At 31.7% G+C, this 16179-nt stretch overlaps 1 protein-coding gene across 1 annotated transcript; it reads right to left on the bottom strand.

Annotated features, from left to right (window-relative positions):
* Positions 1–2566: 2566 nt before the first annotated feature.
* On the bottom strand, positions 2567–14393 carry LOC112687108 (mitochondrial ornithine transporter 1-like). Its single transcript, XM_025559700.1, has 2 exons — positions 13688–14393; positions 2567–3406 (listed from the first exon to the last, which is right to left on the bottom strand). Exons 1-2 carry the CDS (start codon positions 14147–14149, stop codon positions 2990–2992), a joined length of 879 nt encoding a protein of 292 aa, XP_025415485.1. The 5' UTR covers positions 14150–14393; the 3' UTR covers positions 2567–2989.
* Between the last annotated feature and the right edge of the window lie 1786 nt (positions 14394–16179).

Genomic DNA, 16179 nt, shown 5'->3' with positions numbered 1-16179 from the left:
GGTTGAAGTTTGTAAAACTAAATTTACCAACCTTTTTGGAAACTTGAAGTGTATTTTTTTATCATACTTTTATATTATTGTGATGATTGAGGGGCCTCCGCATTAATTTGTCCCAAGCCCTAAAAATCTTTAGTTCAAATTTGCTTATTCTGAGTAAATATGTACTTGAGCAAAAGCCTGGGCAAGTTAATGATAACTTTTAACTGAGTTAAGTTGATGGAACACAATTTAAAAGGTTTAATGTTAACAGTTAACCTAATTTTTTTTTAACTCTGTTAAGTTAAAATTTATATGAACATTTTCAATTAACTTATTAACTTAAGTTATTTATTTATTGATGTCTTAATTAACACCTTGTAACATAGTTGAAAATAATTAAAAACATAAATATTATTGAACACAGGAAATAGCCAATAGATTTTCTATAAATATAAATAAATTATTAGGTACTGATAAATAAAATTATTTTGTTGTGGGTACCAAAAGTATACAAAATTATACATTATTTTCAAATTAATAAATAAAAATAACATGGTTTTTAAGAATGTACTTAATTTTAAACTCTGAATACTTTTTCAGGAAATTAAAAGTCTAAAGCATAATCCAATTGGTTTTAATATAAAAATAACTTATTTATGATGAAAAAAAAGGGTTTACTTTATTACCCTGTTAAATTAACCCACGATTACTAAAATATTATCTTATATTTATTTCTTACATATCGCAATCTATTATATCATTATTCATATTTTTTCTTTTTAGTCTTCATTTTTTTTTCACTTGTATAATTTTCAATAAATTTCATATAATAATATATTTTATGCTTTTTGTGTTTATTACTAACGTCCTTCCAGACTTTGAAAATTAAAATTAAAGACGGCGCATAATCTTAAATAATTTAATAACTTAATTAACTTTAAATAATAATGGGTATACCGTTATCCTTCGTCCTCCCCAATTTAATCAATGGATAATGTAGTATGGTATTATACGCAATAAATAAACACGTGTGTATTTTCGTTTCTAAAAAAGTAACAATATTATGTTGTTTAATTGTTAATAGTAACATATAAATGTTTCATATATATGGAGTAGGTTGTTTGTTTAGATATATAAATATAATAATATACAATAATCAAGGGTCTTACATAGTTAAATGTTGAGAAAACAAATATTATTTTAATAATATTTTCACAATTAATTAGATGTTGAGATATTAGTATAAATATAAAGCATAAAGTAATCAATGATTTTGCATTGGAAAAATAAAAATACATTGAGTCACTCGAATTTATTCATCATACAATACACAGATAATTTAATACTACGTACATAGTTGATGTATTATACAGTATACAAATTTAGATAAATGTAATATATAACATACGTTTACGCCGAGTACAAAAGTTTTGCAGTTTTCAAAATATTAAAGTAGGTATTTAGTTTTTACATAATACCTAAGGTGCCAATATATCCGTATAAATTACAATAATTGAACATAAAAATTATACGTCAATAGTGAAATATAGATAGTTGAAATATTGGGTACACATTCACTATAATATAGATTTTTGTCTTCTTCCAATCGTTAGAAGTAAATAATAATGGACAAGACTGGAATGTTTTAATGAAAAAAAAAAAAAAAAAAAAAAAAAAGGAAATCGCGTAAATAATAACATAAGAGCAGATGATTGTCATTATTTTTTTTTTTTTCGTGGCAATTAGTTGTTCATTATCAGAGTGTACAATTAAGTACAATACTATAATATAATTTGAAAATGTCAACCTTATGATATTGCTGTACACAGGTATTATGTATCTTGACAAAAGATCTAGCGGGTAAAACTAAACGTACGAATCGTCAGAACTATAAAATTGCATCAAAAATTAAAAAACATAAGGTCGATTTCTTAAAAAATTGTTTTCAACTAGGTATATGATTACGCATTGTGTTTAAAGTAAACGATTTGCGAAGCTCATTCGAGCCACTCGTCCATTGATCGGTGGTAGTGTATAATAATAATTAGGGCTGAGAATTTGTAGGAAAGTGCATTTATTTTTTTTTTTTTGGTGATTGTAAAACGTAGCTTTGTAAGTACATAATTTGAATTATGTTACTACGAATCCATTTATGCAACTTTAATTTTGCATATTTTTGCAATTTTTCTTATTTTTAATTTTTTAGGTCATATTTTCCTTTTTTAGTTAATTTTCTGGTATTTTTGATCAATTCTTAAGACCAAAGATTGAATAACATACCCGAAAATAAACATATTAAAATTTTTTTTTAATATTTTAACAGAATAAATATTAAAATATAGTACCTACATATAGAAAAATCAAATTCGATCAAAATTTTCTTTATTTGTTTTTTTTTTTAAAATAAACACATGCATTTAATGTACTAATGTGTAATATCCTGTACCTAATATTAATATAAATATAAAAATTAAATTAAAAATCATTTTATACTATAATTTTTGGCATTTTATATTGAATTTTTTTCTATTTAACTGAATTTTTTGCGTTTTAAGTGCATATTTTATTGAATTTTTTTGAAATTTTTAATGCATTTTATAAGGTTTTTGAACCTTTTTTTAAATTCACAGCCCTAATATTAATATATACATTTTTACAATGTATGAACTGTAATAATACAACGATGTTACGCCAGTGGCACGTTGGTTCGTGCACGTTATGATTCTTGCAGATTTTTAGTGTTCATTGGATTATCAACGATGTGGAATGCGCCACCGATGCGGTGCGGTAAAGCGTCGACGTTTCCGGGAAACGCGTGGGACGACAAGAATCGGTGTAGCGGTCCGTCACGCGCATCGTTGTCGGACGTGATCGGGAAAACGCGGGCGTTCGGTCGGTTCGCGTGGACGTCACAACCGGGTTGCGCGGGGTCGGAACCAACCCGTCGCAGTCCCTCCGACCCGGTCAAACCGTCATCCTGTCGGTGCGCCAACAGGGCCGTGGCCGCGGTCTACGGGTCGAACAGCTTCTTGGTGTACTCGTAGACGATGAACAGCACGGCGGACGAGGGCACGCACCGGACCAGGGTGGGCGCGAGGCCGCTGTACAGGGCGGACATGCCCTCGGCCCGGTACACGCGCATCATGCACACGGTCCAGCCCCGGGTCGGCATCGCGTCGTCTAGCTGTATGCGCGACTTGACCACGTCCACCGGGAACGTGACGGTCCACAGCAGCATGCCACCGGCCGCGCCCGCCGCCGTGGTGGCCAGCAGGCCACAGTCGTCGCGGCTCCGGCCGACCGGCTTCAGCGACTCCCGGACCGCCTCGTACACGCCGAAGAAGCAGAAGTAGCTGGGCATCTCGCGCGCCACCGTCATCGTCAGCCCTCGGAACATACCGTTCACGCCGTAGTTCCGCACGATGTCCTGTGGGCAGACAAAAAATAATATAACGGATGTTTAACTCAATGGTGAACACAACATATATATTTTTTTTTTCGTTCGGTTTCACTGTCATTAATTTACGTTTTCAAGGACCGTCGTGGTGATTATTTGAGCTATTATTCAAAGCTTTTCGCGCGATACAAGCTCCGAATTTATTATTAGTATTATTATTTCAAACCGACAATATCTACATGTATACGTTCGCGTAACTTTCCGACGTTAACAATAATCAATGGGTTTAGAAATTCACTATTTATATTGCATTTTCGATCCACTCAAGTTGTTTTCTAGAATATATTAAATTTTCTATCCGGGTGATCTTTCTTTGTAATTCATGTTGACCGTACTACATATTTGCGTGTTATTACTAATTTACCAGCAATTACACAATACATAATGCGGGGGAGGAGGAATACGATTTTAAACCGTTTCCAATTATTACAAAAACAGCTTTTAATGTACACGAAAGACGGATCGACCGTATTATTATGCATCATCTCCTTCGACGGGAAAAGGTAATCTCGTTAATTTGAACCTATTGCATCTCAATTATTTTGTTATATTATTTAGATTAATAACTATTTAATTAATGTACTATATATTTGTTCTTTAGGAGTACACCCAAAGACCAGATTTATAGTATTTTCATAAATATCAAGTATTAAATTGTTGAAAATCACATTATTTCGTCCTTCACGTTAAAATATATTATGCAAGTGAGAGCTCTCACCAAAAAAGAGAAAAAAAATATAATAACACAAAGTAAAAATATTTCATCGTGATAAATAACATTTATGTAAACGATCAACGGGAGTTCAAAGGTTTAAAAAGTTTGAATGACCGTATCTACTTTACTAAAATATATTGTGATAATACTTACCAGTGGTAAAAATATTGTCTACGTATCGATCATATCATATAATTGGTAAGAGGATACTGTTAATTGATAAAATAAGTACCTATACTGCTCCTATTTACGTACCGTACGAGTGGAATTAAAATTATAATAAAATTACCTCAGCAGTAATACCCATAATATTTACAAAATAGTTAATTGTTATAACGGGAATTCGGAGTCATCGGATTATCTAGTCTGCTACTATTGTGTCCAAACTCTAAACCGTGCAAATGGTTTCAATTAAATAAAAAATTATTTTATGAACATTAAATATAACTTAACAGTTTATTTCAAAAGCTAAATGTCCCAAAAAAATAAAATAAAATAAAAAACGATGCTACAGAAAAGTAAAAAATAAATAAGAAGAAAGTAATTGTAATAATAATGAAATTATTACCCAACTTAGTATAAACAAACGTTATTATAGAAACTAACGAGACTACATAGTGAACGTTTTTTAAGATCAGTAAAAAAAAAATGACTAGAATTCTATCATGCTTTTGATCAGTTTGTATTATGTTGATATAGTATTCAAAAAGCGTATATATGAAAATTCCCCTTTAATTTGTATTCGGTTAATAAAATTCACTGAAATGGTCAAATTGCCTAGAAGTGCCCTCGGGCCTTGACTTATATCCGCCGGGATTCGATAATTTTAAATTATAAACTCCGAGCTTATAATGTTAGCTTTAAACCCTTTAGTAAAGAGATAAAGTGGTCTTACTTTTTTTGTGATAATTTAATGTCGATTTAAAAAAAAAAAATCCCATCTGACGTTGATTTTACACTTTATTTTTTTTCGAGCAGAAAATAATTATTATTGGAAATTCAATATTTATATTGCACAACACTCGAGGCGATGACTAAAAACATCGAGTACTTAATGATTAATAATGATTATCAAGGTCTCTTGATTAATAACGATGTTTTCTTTTTAAAAATACTTTTAATGTATTTTTTTTTTAATCCTTTAAATTGAGTAAATAAAAATAACTTAAATTTTTCAAAGTGTTATTTAGGTCAACAAAAATTCAAATTATATTCTACGTAGTTGTTTTGAAGAAATCACAAAAAAAAAACAAAAGTTCACTTAGCCCGTTTGAGCATCACAAAAAAGCGCCAAGATGTTTTACAACTAAATTCCATGTTTTTTTTTATTAATCTTATTTAAAAATAATTTAAAATTTTTCTAAAATAAAGATTCCGACAAAAAAAAAAAAAATAAAATAAAAAAAAAAAAACGATCAATAAATAGTCGTATTTGCATAAAATTATATTTTGTATATTAATGTACACAGGTTACCATGATTCGGGAGTATAATTTTGATGATTTAATGAAAAAAAAAAAAACAAAATAGTGCTTATTTTTTCGTTTCAGAGTAAGTCAATTTTTGAACAATGTAGTAAATATTATAAAAATGAAATATTTTAGTTTCCCTATGATTGTTTTTTTACAATTATATTACGGAAACTGTAAAAATGAAGTCATATCCTATTGCAAAGTTATTATAATATTAAAAGTTTTTAAATATATTATACAACATTCTACGCTAGCCAAATTATACTCATTCTACAATGTATTTAAAATTAAAGCCACCCATGCGTATGATATGGTAATTTAACATTTTTTACAGAAAATATCGATTCCATGGGTGAAATTAAATAAAATAATATTCCAAAGGCATGGGCCTTTTTGCTGGCACAGAATACCGACGGAAAAATTTTAGTTATATTATTACAAATTATTTTTATTATTGTAAAACGTAAAATGTTTAATGATCGCCTCCATCGACAAGGGGAAAAGCTAGGAGGGTACTTAGAGCCGTTGCGAGACCGAGCCGACCACGCTATATCACAGAGCTTAAATTATGTATAATACTTTTAGGCATTATAATATTATCATTTCTCTGACAGGCTTCCGCCAGAACGATTATAGCAGAACGGTTTAAATATATTTTATTTTTTATTTTACTGCAGTAATTTATAGTGGCTACGGGATATATCGATCGTGTCACGAGTTTACATAGTATTCAGCATATTTAAACGTTTTTAAATCGAGTGGTTTATGGCGTGTACGTAAGCAAACGAAACTGCTGGGTTGAAATTCTGAGGGAAACATACAATCGACATTTAATAGCGAAATTAAAAAATTTAAATCCTATCTCGACACGAAAAAAAAATCTAGCGATAAGAATATTACACGTTGCGGTATTGTTCGTGTTATAAATATTTTATGACACACACAAACACTCCAATAAAATGCACAAAAAAGGGATAACCAAATGCCCTTCAAGTTTCACCTATTATTGGTATGTATTTGTGTTCGTTTACATTGGGTACCTTAGTATCGCTTAAGGCCGTAACTGTAGGGAGTTGAATATTGTGCAGGATATATTTTCTGAAAATAATTTTCATATAAATCAGGGATTGACCATTCAAAGTTACTAGAAGGCTAAAAATTAAAATCTAGCGGTCCAGAGCATGGAAAACAAAAAAAAAAAAATGATTCAAGATAAGCATTTTACTTATTGTTTATATACACGAAAATAATAAATTGAACATACACGACAGCACGACACGTACGATATGAAGAAACTGATATAGTTAAATAGTTAGGTACAAACAACTATGGTTGAAAATTATATGCATACATACTATATATGATATTTAGATATTTAACGATGTTTAATACCAGACAACATAAGATAAACATTAAAACTGTATGATATAATTTGAAAATATAGCACGGGCCAAATAAAAAAGGCTCGAGGACCAGTTATCCAACCGTGATATAAATTATATCCAGTAAATATTAAATATAATATTTGATGTGCTAGACCAAAAAAAAAATAGTTTTTTTTTTATATTGAGACATAATTAAGCTCCCAAATATTCAAATGGAAGGGATTTTTAGTAGTAATAAAAAAAATCACTTATCACCAATAAAAATACTGGGAGGATGAATATAAGGTGAATGAAAATTCCCAATTTGTGACTGATGAATATATCAAGGAACATTTTACGGGATCTATTATCTGAATGTATTGTTGGCAAACATTGCCAAATCAACTTGACCAAGATGTTTCCATAAAGATTCAGTGTGGATTAAATTCGAGATTAAATTATTAGTGCACGAGATATTATTCAAATACACATTAAAATGGTTAGAATTAAATATAAATGATAAATGATAAATCAAAACTTAACGATGATTTTCAGTCAATGTTAGACATGGAGAATGGCTTTACAGTGGTGTTCTTATGTTATATTTAGATACACTTGATTAGGGTTCTCTGGGTCGCCGGGCCCGGATTACGTTCAAATCTATCTATATTAGATATTTTTTTGTACTTGCATAGCATAGACGGGAATCCGGTTGAATTATAAATAGGGAGTTAATAAATTGACCATTATACAGCAATAGATAAACTCATTTTTTCCTTTTTTTTTTAAGAATTGCTCTATCAAAAAAATAAAATTGTTTTAACGAATGCAATTTATAAATTTTAATTATATTTTAAATTATATTATTTATTTTTCTATTAGATATCAAAAAATATTTTAAACATAAAAATATAATATAATTAAAATGAAGTCTTTAATCCTATCGGTGAAATAATAAATTAATATTAATAAGTTATACATTAAAAAAAGTAATAAAATTGTAAACTTCTAAACCCGGATTTTCAAAACTAACATATAGTATACTCGTAAAATTTATTTGTATGCGGAGAATAGACATTTTATGAAAACGATTAATTCGTTTAAACACATAATATTGTATTATTTACTAATGATTTAATCAAAAAATAAATTATCGCGTTTATTTAAAAATTATAAAATTATAAAATTGTTTAACTATTGTTTGTATCCATAAGCCGCTGCTGGTATTTGTTTGCAGAATAATAGTTTTACGTATATTGTAATAAACTCATAAACCGAACCAATTATGCCTATTTAAACGTTAATTTATTTAGAAATACCGTACGCGCAAACTAAACGCTGGGTTTTAAAATATTTAATGACATTTTAAGGAACACTATATTATAATATAAAGAGCTTAAGTGGACTGAATAAAATAAATCATACTATAATTGTTTACGTAGACGCAGTAAATACTATATTATATAATATTATACATTTTATAATCCTTTAAAACAATTATTTAGACCCAGCGCAGTGGATTTGCACACATATAGGTCGCATTGAATACGAGCTTTTGTGAAGCCTTTTGTTCTCACAAACTCCCCTTTCTCGAAAATAAAAAAATAATAATATAAACATAACTGTCACAAAAACAACTATAATTTTAATCGCCGAAGACCCGAGGTTTATAAAAATCATCTTTTAGTGTTTAATGCGAATAACAGCAATAACAAAGTTTTACGTTTTCAACGTTCGGTATGACTTTAATTCTATATAAAATTTAGCAACATAATATGTTCTGATGAGAACTCGAATAATCCATTACCGATTTATAACCAATTAGTTGATAATTTTCAGCGTAAAAGTTCAATTCAATACCAGATATTTCTTTAGAAAATATAAATTGTTTTTTCTCATCAAACCACAACATAGACACTGTTTAAAACAATATATATTTTACTGTCAGATATGTTGTGCTCACCGTCAATAACAATTATTGTTTTTTTTTCTCCATCAAATTAACAAAAAGAAGGCATTTAAATGTAATTGAATTTTAGCAACAATGGTATTTCTCGTTGATTAACAAAGAAGTAATCGATAATACGGTTTCCAACGTTTCTAGTTGTTTGAAAATGCATGGCTTGTTGTAGAAACTTCTCGAAACAATATGAACTGATATATTCGAATATAAGACCTGATTAAAGCAAAATCTATATATTGTCCTTACGATAGTGTACTTGCAACTTTATTGTTCAAATTAACTATGAGCTAATTTTAGCCCAACAATACTTTAGAAATATACTTATGTCGCATATATAGATGTCGTATAGAACTTCAATTAAGGCAGATCAAATTACTTACTGAACAACAAAAAGTAATAAACATACAACCAGCACTCATCAGAGAAACTTTTAACCATGTTTATGGTTCAATTATAAATGTTCTATAATGCACACGATAAACTGTCAACAATATAGATATTATGCATGAGATCAAGTGTGATTAGAATGCGTATTTTTTTAACGAAAAATTTCTCGGGTTGTATATAAATGTCACTATTTTTTAAGTCTATAAAAGACACTATACTGAAGTCATTATAAATTAACTTATATTTAAGAAGTGCAATAAAAAACAGAAAACTAATACTAAATTTCTCCTAGGTTTTTGTTTGTCTTTCTTTATATTGGTACAATATTGCGGTGATAATTCGGCGTTTTTAGGAATAAAACTATAATCACTGAATGGTTTACATAATATTTTTAATATATTAAAAAGTCTTCAATGTCCTTTAGTTTATATTTTTTTCGAACCACTCTTTAAGCGCACTTATTATTTTAATAATAATTATTAAAAGATATTATAATCATAAAAATTATCTGAACGTAATATGAAATTTCGAACTTTTCTTAGCTTCATTTTTTTTTTTTTTGCTATTTTATTTAAGCTTTTAATGATTTTACATAAATAAAATGTACCATAAAAAAATTTAGTGATGTAAAGTGTAAATTTTTCATTGTAATGGAGTAACACGCAAGTGTTCATACATTTATGACTGGGTGTAAATATTTTACACCATTAGATCGGTAATAAAAACGTGTACATTTTTTTTTAATTGCTCGTCCGTATTTAACACGAAATGATTTATTTGAAATTAGACTGCTCTATAATTATATAGATACTGATTTTTAGAATGTTTTTCAATCAAATGATATACTTGTATTGTGACCAAACCATGAATTTTGTGTTTTTCTAATTCAAAAAACACTTTTTTAGATCATAGTGTTCATACAATGGAAAATACACTCTAAAACAATTAATAATGATAAATACGGTACTGTAACGTTATATATCCAGTCGAAAGGTTTTTTTTTAAATGTCATGTTTTTCTTTGCTGTCAACCCAACGTCTTATCATAATTCACTGTCGCGTTGCAGTATTTCCTGACAAACTTTTTTTTTCAACGACAAGCACATTGTATTTTTTGAGATAAGTTATAGTAGTTCCTTAAGTCTTAAGAACAATTTCCTGTATTTGGACACATATTAAAACTGCTTTTATTTTATTTTTTACATATAAACACATGAAATTATTCATAAATAATTCAAAATCCTAAAAATTAAATTACTCACGAGGAAATCTGACAAAAAATGTGTAGTTTGATTACTGATTAAAAATTGTGTAACTATGTGCAACAATGTAAAACAATAAAATATAAGTACCTATGTCATAAACTTAATTACAAAAGAATTAAAACTTAGGTTGATATATGTCATTTATAACAAAGAGCAGTGTAAAACATCAAATAAAATCGAACAAACAAAAAAATCACTATGTTAACAGAAAAATCTTTGTGCCTTGAAATAAGTTAAATATTTATCATACATTTGCGACAAATTACAATTAGTACCTACATTAAAATTTGCGAAATCGTAGTCTTTATATTGTATGGAATACATTTCGTGTTTCGAACTTCACATAACTTAATGATTTTACAATTACGGAAACGCCACAAAAATTATTTTTACTGTTTTGAACGATAATCCGGAGTGAGAAGCGCTGCATGACACTTTGATTTGATGCGATTTTATAATTATAGTCATGAACATTGTAATACTATTACAATATATACCATGTATATGATGTTGATGGTGACAGTGGACTAGGTTGAAAAAATATACGGTTTCGCAGGTACAGTTTGATATTGATTTGGGTAGACAACAGCTGTCCATCGGATGAATGGATATTAATGAAAAACTCTGTATCATTAAGCTGACAAAGATTGCTGAACGTGTTTTTCGGTCAGTTATGACTGACTTAACGGCTATAATAATTTAATCATTATTCGTGATTGAAGGGCAATAATATAAGACATTGTACTGTCGAAATTTTTTTTATTTTTAAATCAAGATAAACAATGATTCTTATGAATAAATCCGAAGAACTCAAATCAGATATAAAATTCGTTTTATTAATTAAATACATATATTTAATACTTTTCATTTGATTCAATACTTATTGTTTCCTATTTTTATACCAAGTCAACGCGTGATATTTTAATGTTCAAATCAAAATGTTTCACGTCATAGGTGTAAGTTATTGATATGTACTACACTTAAAAACAAAACGTTGAACAACGATTTCATTATGAATACATAAAATATTGCCTGTATAGAATTCAAAATGTAAATTGCAGGCAAATACCATATTTTCGCCGGAAAAACAAGTTTTGCATAGTTTAAAATTGATTAATTTTGTCACTGTCAATCGTTCTTTTATTTTCATTTTCATCATAATACAAATAAACCTGTTCAAGTTTTAACGTGCACAATGTCACAAAATTAGACACAATTTTGCTTGTGTTTAGTTTGATTTTCGGCAGTATCACGTTTTGAATTATCGTTCAACGATCACGACATCGAACCGAACATGGTTTTTCGACCCGACTAGCACTAATGATTTTCGGCGTGGAAAGTGTTAAAAACGATCGATTGGTTCGGCTAACGACAGTTTTCATAATGGGCGCGTGCATTATATCATCGCAGGATCTCCGAGCACCGCTAAAACATTGCACACGTCCATGTGCAAATGTTTTGCGCATGCAATTACATGGTCGGTCCATGACCGCGGTTATTGCGGTTATAACGACGGAACGTTAACGATAAGCGGGGTGGTTTGACACCCGCGCGAACAGGACAGAGAAAAGTACCTACCGTGTCTCGAAAACTCACGGATTAATTTTTACGTGTACGTATTACAATGTCATAACGACCGAAACGAGTAAATATTGTAGTATTCTATTTAAATTAATGCACATGAATTTTAGCGTTATTAAAATATTATATTTTATTTCGGTACTATTATATTATATGCACATCGTGATGCAGGTACCGAGCCGTACTTAAATCATTGTTCTATTAATACGTTCAGACTTCGAAGTAAGACGTAGTAGTTTTACATAGTAAAACAAGTAAAGCATATGTTGTGGTGTGGCTAAAAATAGTTAAAGTCCGTGTGAAAATGATTAAGCAATACGAATGTCATAGAAACAGTTAGGATTCTTTAAAAAAGTCTTATCGTTTGTGTTCTGTTTGAAAAATAACATTTGTGTTCACGTATTGCTCACAAAATGTGAACGCAACGAACACGTGTCCGCGAACACGTGCTATTTGTACACCGTTTAGGGCTTTAGGGTTTGAAGAAAAAATGTTATCAGTTGTTGGTTTTTAATGCGTGTTGATAATGAGTGCCGTACGAATTCAGATCCACAATAAAAAATATCGATAATAATTGATTGATTGTGAAAGCTATTGCGTGTACACGAGGAAGAGATAAAATAATATCAACATCAACAATAATAATGCACGTAATTTTATCAAAAGTAAACAAATAGAGAACGAAAAAGAAAACAAATATCGATATGATGTAGCTGTAAGGGATGTTATCCGAACAAGTCAGTCGTGAAATGTGGAAAAATTCAAAATTATCGCGATCTCTAATGAAAAACGGTTGTTTGACCATCTGCGCGATCAATAAAACGTGGGTCGTCGACTGCGCATTGAGCAAAGTTTATGAAGAAGTTTGTACTCCAAGTTAATATACGTTTTTAGGTGTTAAGATGGAAATTCAATTTTTCAAATATTACAGCGTGTAAAAACTGAAATACCAGAAAAATATGGAAAAAATGCGTTTCGAGCGCAATGCAGTAGTACGGTCATTTAAATGTAATTTCTTTTGTCTTACGTGCGTACGAATGCTTTGGGACCTTTATTCGTAATTTTAATTTTTTGTAAAAAATGTGTAGCCCGCATACGAATATATTTTACACGCGAAAAAACTCACGCGAGTTACTTGGTCCTATTTTTTATTTTTTTTTTATATCCTAGCGTAAAAATAACCGACCTTGCTACGTGCTTAATTTGCTGCGGGATGATTGAACACATTTACCGGCTGACACACCAGCCATGGAAATGGTCGGAAAAAAAATATGATCGCCTAAATGGTACAAAATGCTTAGTACAAAAAAAAAAAAAAAAAATAATAAACAATAAATTAGAAAAACGCAACGGAAAGAGCGTTCTAAAAATCGGTTTCAACCAACAGTTAGGTCGCCGATGAGTAATGCGATGTGGATTTTTGCGCGGGGTCGTCGAACGTCACGTTTTACCGCGTAGTAAATTATAATTCGTATTATTATTAATATCATGTCGCGTTGAGCTCACCTTGGTGACTTTGTAGACGGAGCCGCGAAACCGTCTTCCCTGGGACTCGGCCAGTTCGCGGCCGGCCTGCAGCTTGATCTTGACCAACTCGGCGGGGCACAGGACGACGGACGAGAAGAACGACGCGGCGCAGCCGGCCACCGCGTTGCTGAGCGCGTCCATCTGCTTGGCGTCGTGAGCCCCGGTGGCCGCGGCCACCATCTGCTGGCACAAGCCGTAGCACGCGAACAGCACCGAGTTCTCGGCCACGCTGGCCAGCACGGCGGGCGACGAGCCGGCGTACAGGCCGCGCAACCCGGACGTCCGGTACGTGTGCGCCAGGCACTGCGCCGAGTTCGCGTACAGGCCGCGGAACGTTTGCAGCTTGGTCTTGACCGTGTCCAACGGCTGGCCGACCATCACGACGGCCGCCCCGGCCAGCGAACCGGCCAGCATGTCGGTCAGACCGTCACTGGAGCTCATGGTTTGTCGACGGCGGGCGCGAGTGACAGGAGGAGGAAGGTCGAGAACAGCGTCCGGTGTGCCGTGCGAGTGGACCAACAGTCTCCCGAGCGATACGAGTTGACGAAAAGCGTGTCGTGAACGGTACGAGTGGACGAACGGTGTGTTCTCTCGTTTGATTCGTTTCGCCGCGGCCGCTCGCCTTAATATAGTCCGCGGTAGCGAACGTTTTTCTCCACCGGTCAACTCGTGCACCGACGGCGCGCGTGAAATTGATAAGATAACGGGCGGCCATCCGTTTCGAATCCGCTGATGTTGTTGTTATTGTTACTCCCTTCCGTCGTGCGCACGTCGGTAGTGTTTATGTTTTCATATTTTTGTGCTCGGACAGCAGATACGCCATCGCTGTTGTTGATTGATTACAACTAATCGTTAACATTTTTTTTTTTTTCTAATTAATTTTCGACTCGTCACGAAATCATCACTTTTCACACAGAGCATAACTCCGTGATCCGTTTATTTATATTTCGCGATGTACAGTCGGTCGTTCGAAACGATCCGAGTTGCGATCGATTAGTTCGTGAGTAACTTGTTTGAAATCGCGATGGTCGCATGTATACCATCGCGATTTCAGTTGCAGTCACGGACCGACATGTGCACATCATATAGTATTCTCGTCGGGGACCCATAAAAATAAGCGCTGGAATTTCCAAGGGGAAGTGGGAATGAGGTGTACAAAATAAATTTCGTGAAACTGTAGAATAGGGGCAAACGATTAACGGACCATCGGAACTTCCGTAATGAGCGGCTCATCATCAATATAATGTTTCATAAACGGTTAGGGTGAAAATGAAATAAAGCAAAAGTTATTGACGTTATTGTCAACTACGATTAGATCAATGAGGGTAAATACAAATTCGTAGTGATTTCGAACAGCCGTCGTCTGATACAACAAAACTAATTCACAAAACTAACAAAAAAAATTGTTATTAGTAATGCAAATAGTTATAAATTATTAGTTTGATGACGTTATCATAATTTTTTCTATGTTACGCACGGGACTTACCCGACTTAGTTTCAAACTCCGATCCGATAATGCGATTAATAATTCCACGGAACGTTTTTAATGGAGTCATAATACTCGTAGTATGGGCTTAAACGAAGAAAGAAATTATCGAAATTGAAATAGAACAGAAAAATGTATTTCAAGTTGGAGGAGCCAAGAAAGATAACTGAATAATTTATAGAGATTTCATGAAATGCAATCTAAAATTTAATCCACGTAAATGTTATTTTTGTTATGTACCTAGCGAGTGACTAAATAATGAACTAATAAAAGTATTTGAAAAGCATATACCTAGGCTTAAGAAAACAAACAAACAAACTGATAGAGCATTCATTTTTGGGGTAATCTTTAAATCGAACCAAGACGATTTTGCTTGGTTCTAGTGTATCGAATCGCGCATGTGAAAAATTAGAACGGTTTACATACAGTTTTCAGATTTATATAAGTAGTCACAATGATTAAGACTACAAAAAAAACATCTAAATCGTATTGCAAGTAGAGTTTGAAATTATTACTAGGTACCGTCAGTAGCGGATCTAGGATTTTATCATGGGGGGGGATATAAAATATTTTCGTACATAATATGTATAGGTATAATAAGCTTTATTCTACTAAATTTACAAAATAAAATTTAATTTTATTGATGATTGTGCCATTACTCTATGGCTGTATCCCGGGTCATGATATAAGTACAAGGTGTATATCCGTAATCTGATATGAAGTTAGATACTAATGTATACTAGTGTATCCTTCTTGCTTACGAAATAATGAAAACGAAATAATAAAAAAATAGTTTTTATTTAAATTGTGCATGCGAAAATTGAATTGGTTGCAAAATTTTTTTTTAAATTTCGGTTCACGGGGGGGAATCTATCCCCCATATCCATCCCCGTAGATCCGCCATTGGGCATCGTAAGAAGCACCTAATCAAGTATTAACTACTGTAATAATTATACCATAATATGAGTATAAATATTTATATTTA

The sequence above is a fragment of the Sipha flava genome, unplaced genomic scaffold (assembly GCF_003268045.1).
Source record: "Sipha flava isolate LNK unplaced genomic scaffold, YSA_version1 0_pilon_pilon, whole genome shotgun sequence".
In the NCBI taxonomy this organism is placed as follows: Eukaryota; Metazoa; Arthropoda; class Insecta; order Hemiptera; family Aphididae; genus Sipha; species Sipha flava.
This window is presented reverse-complemented; position numbering and strand designations above follow the sequence as displayed.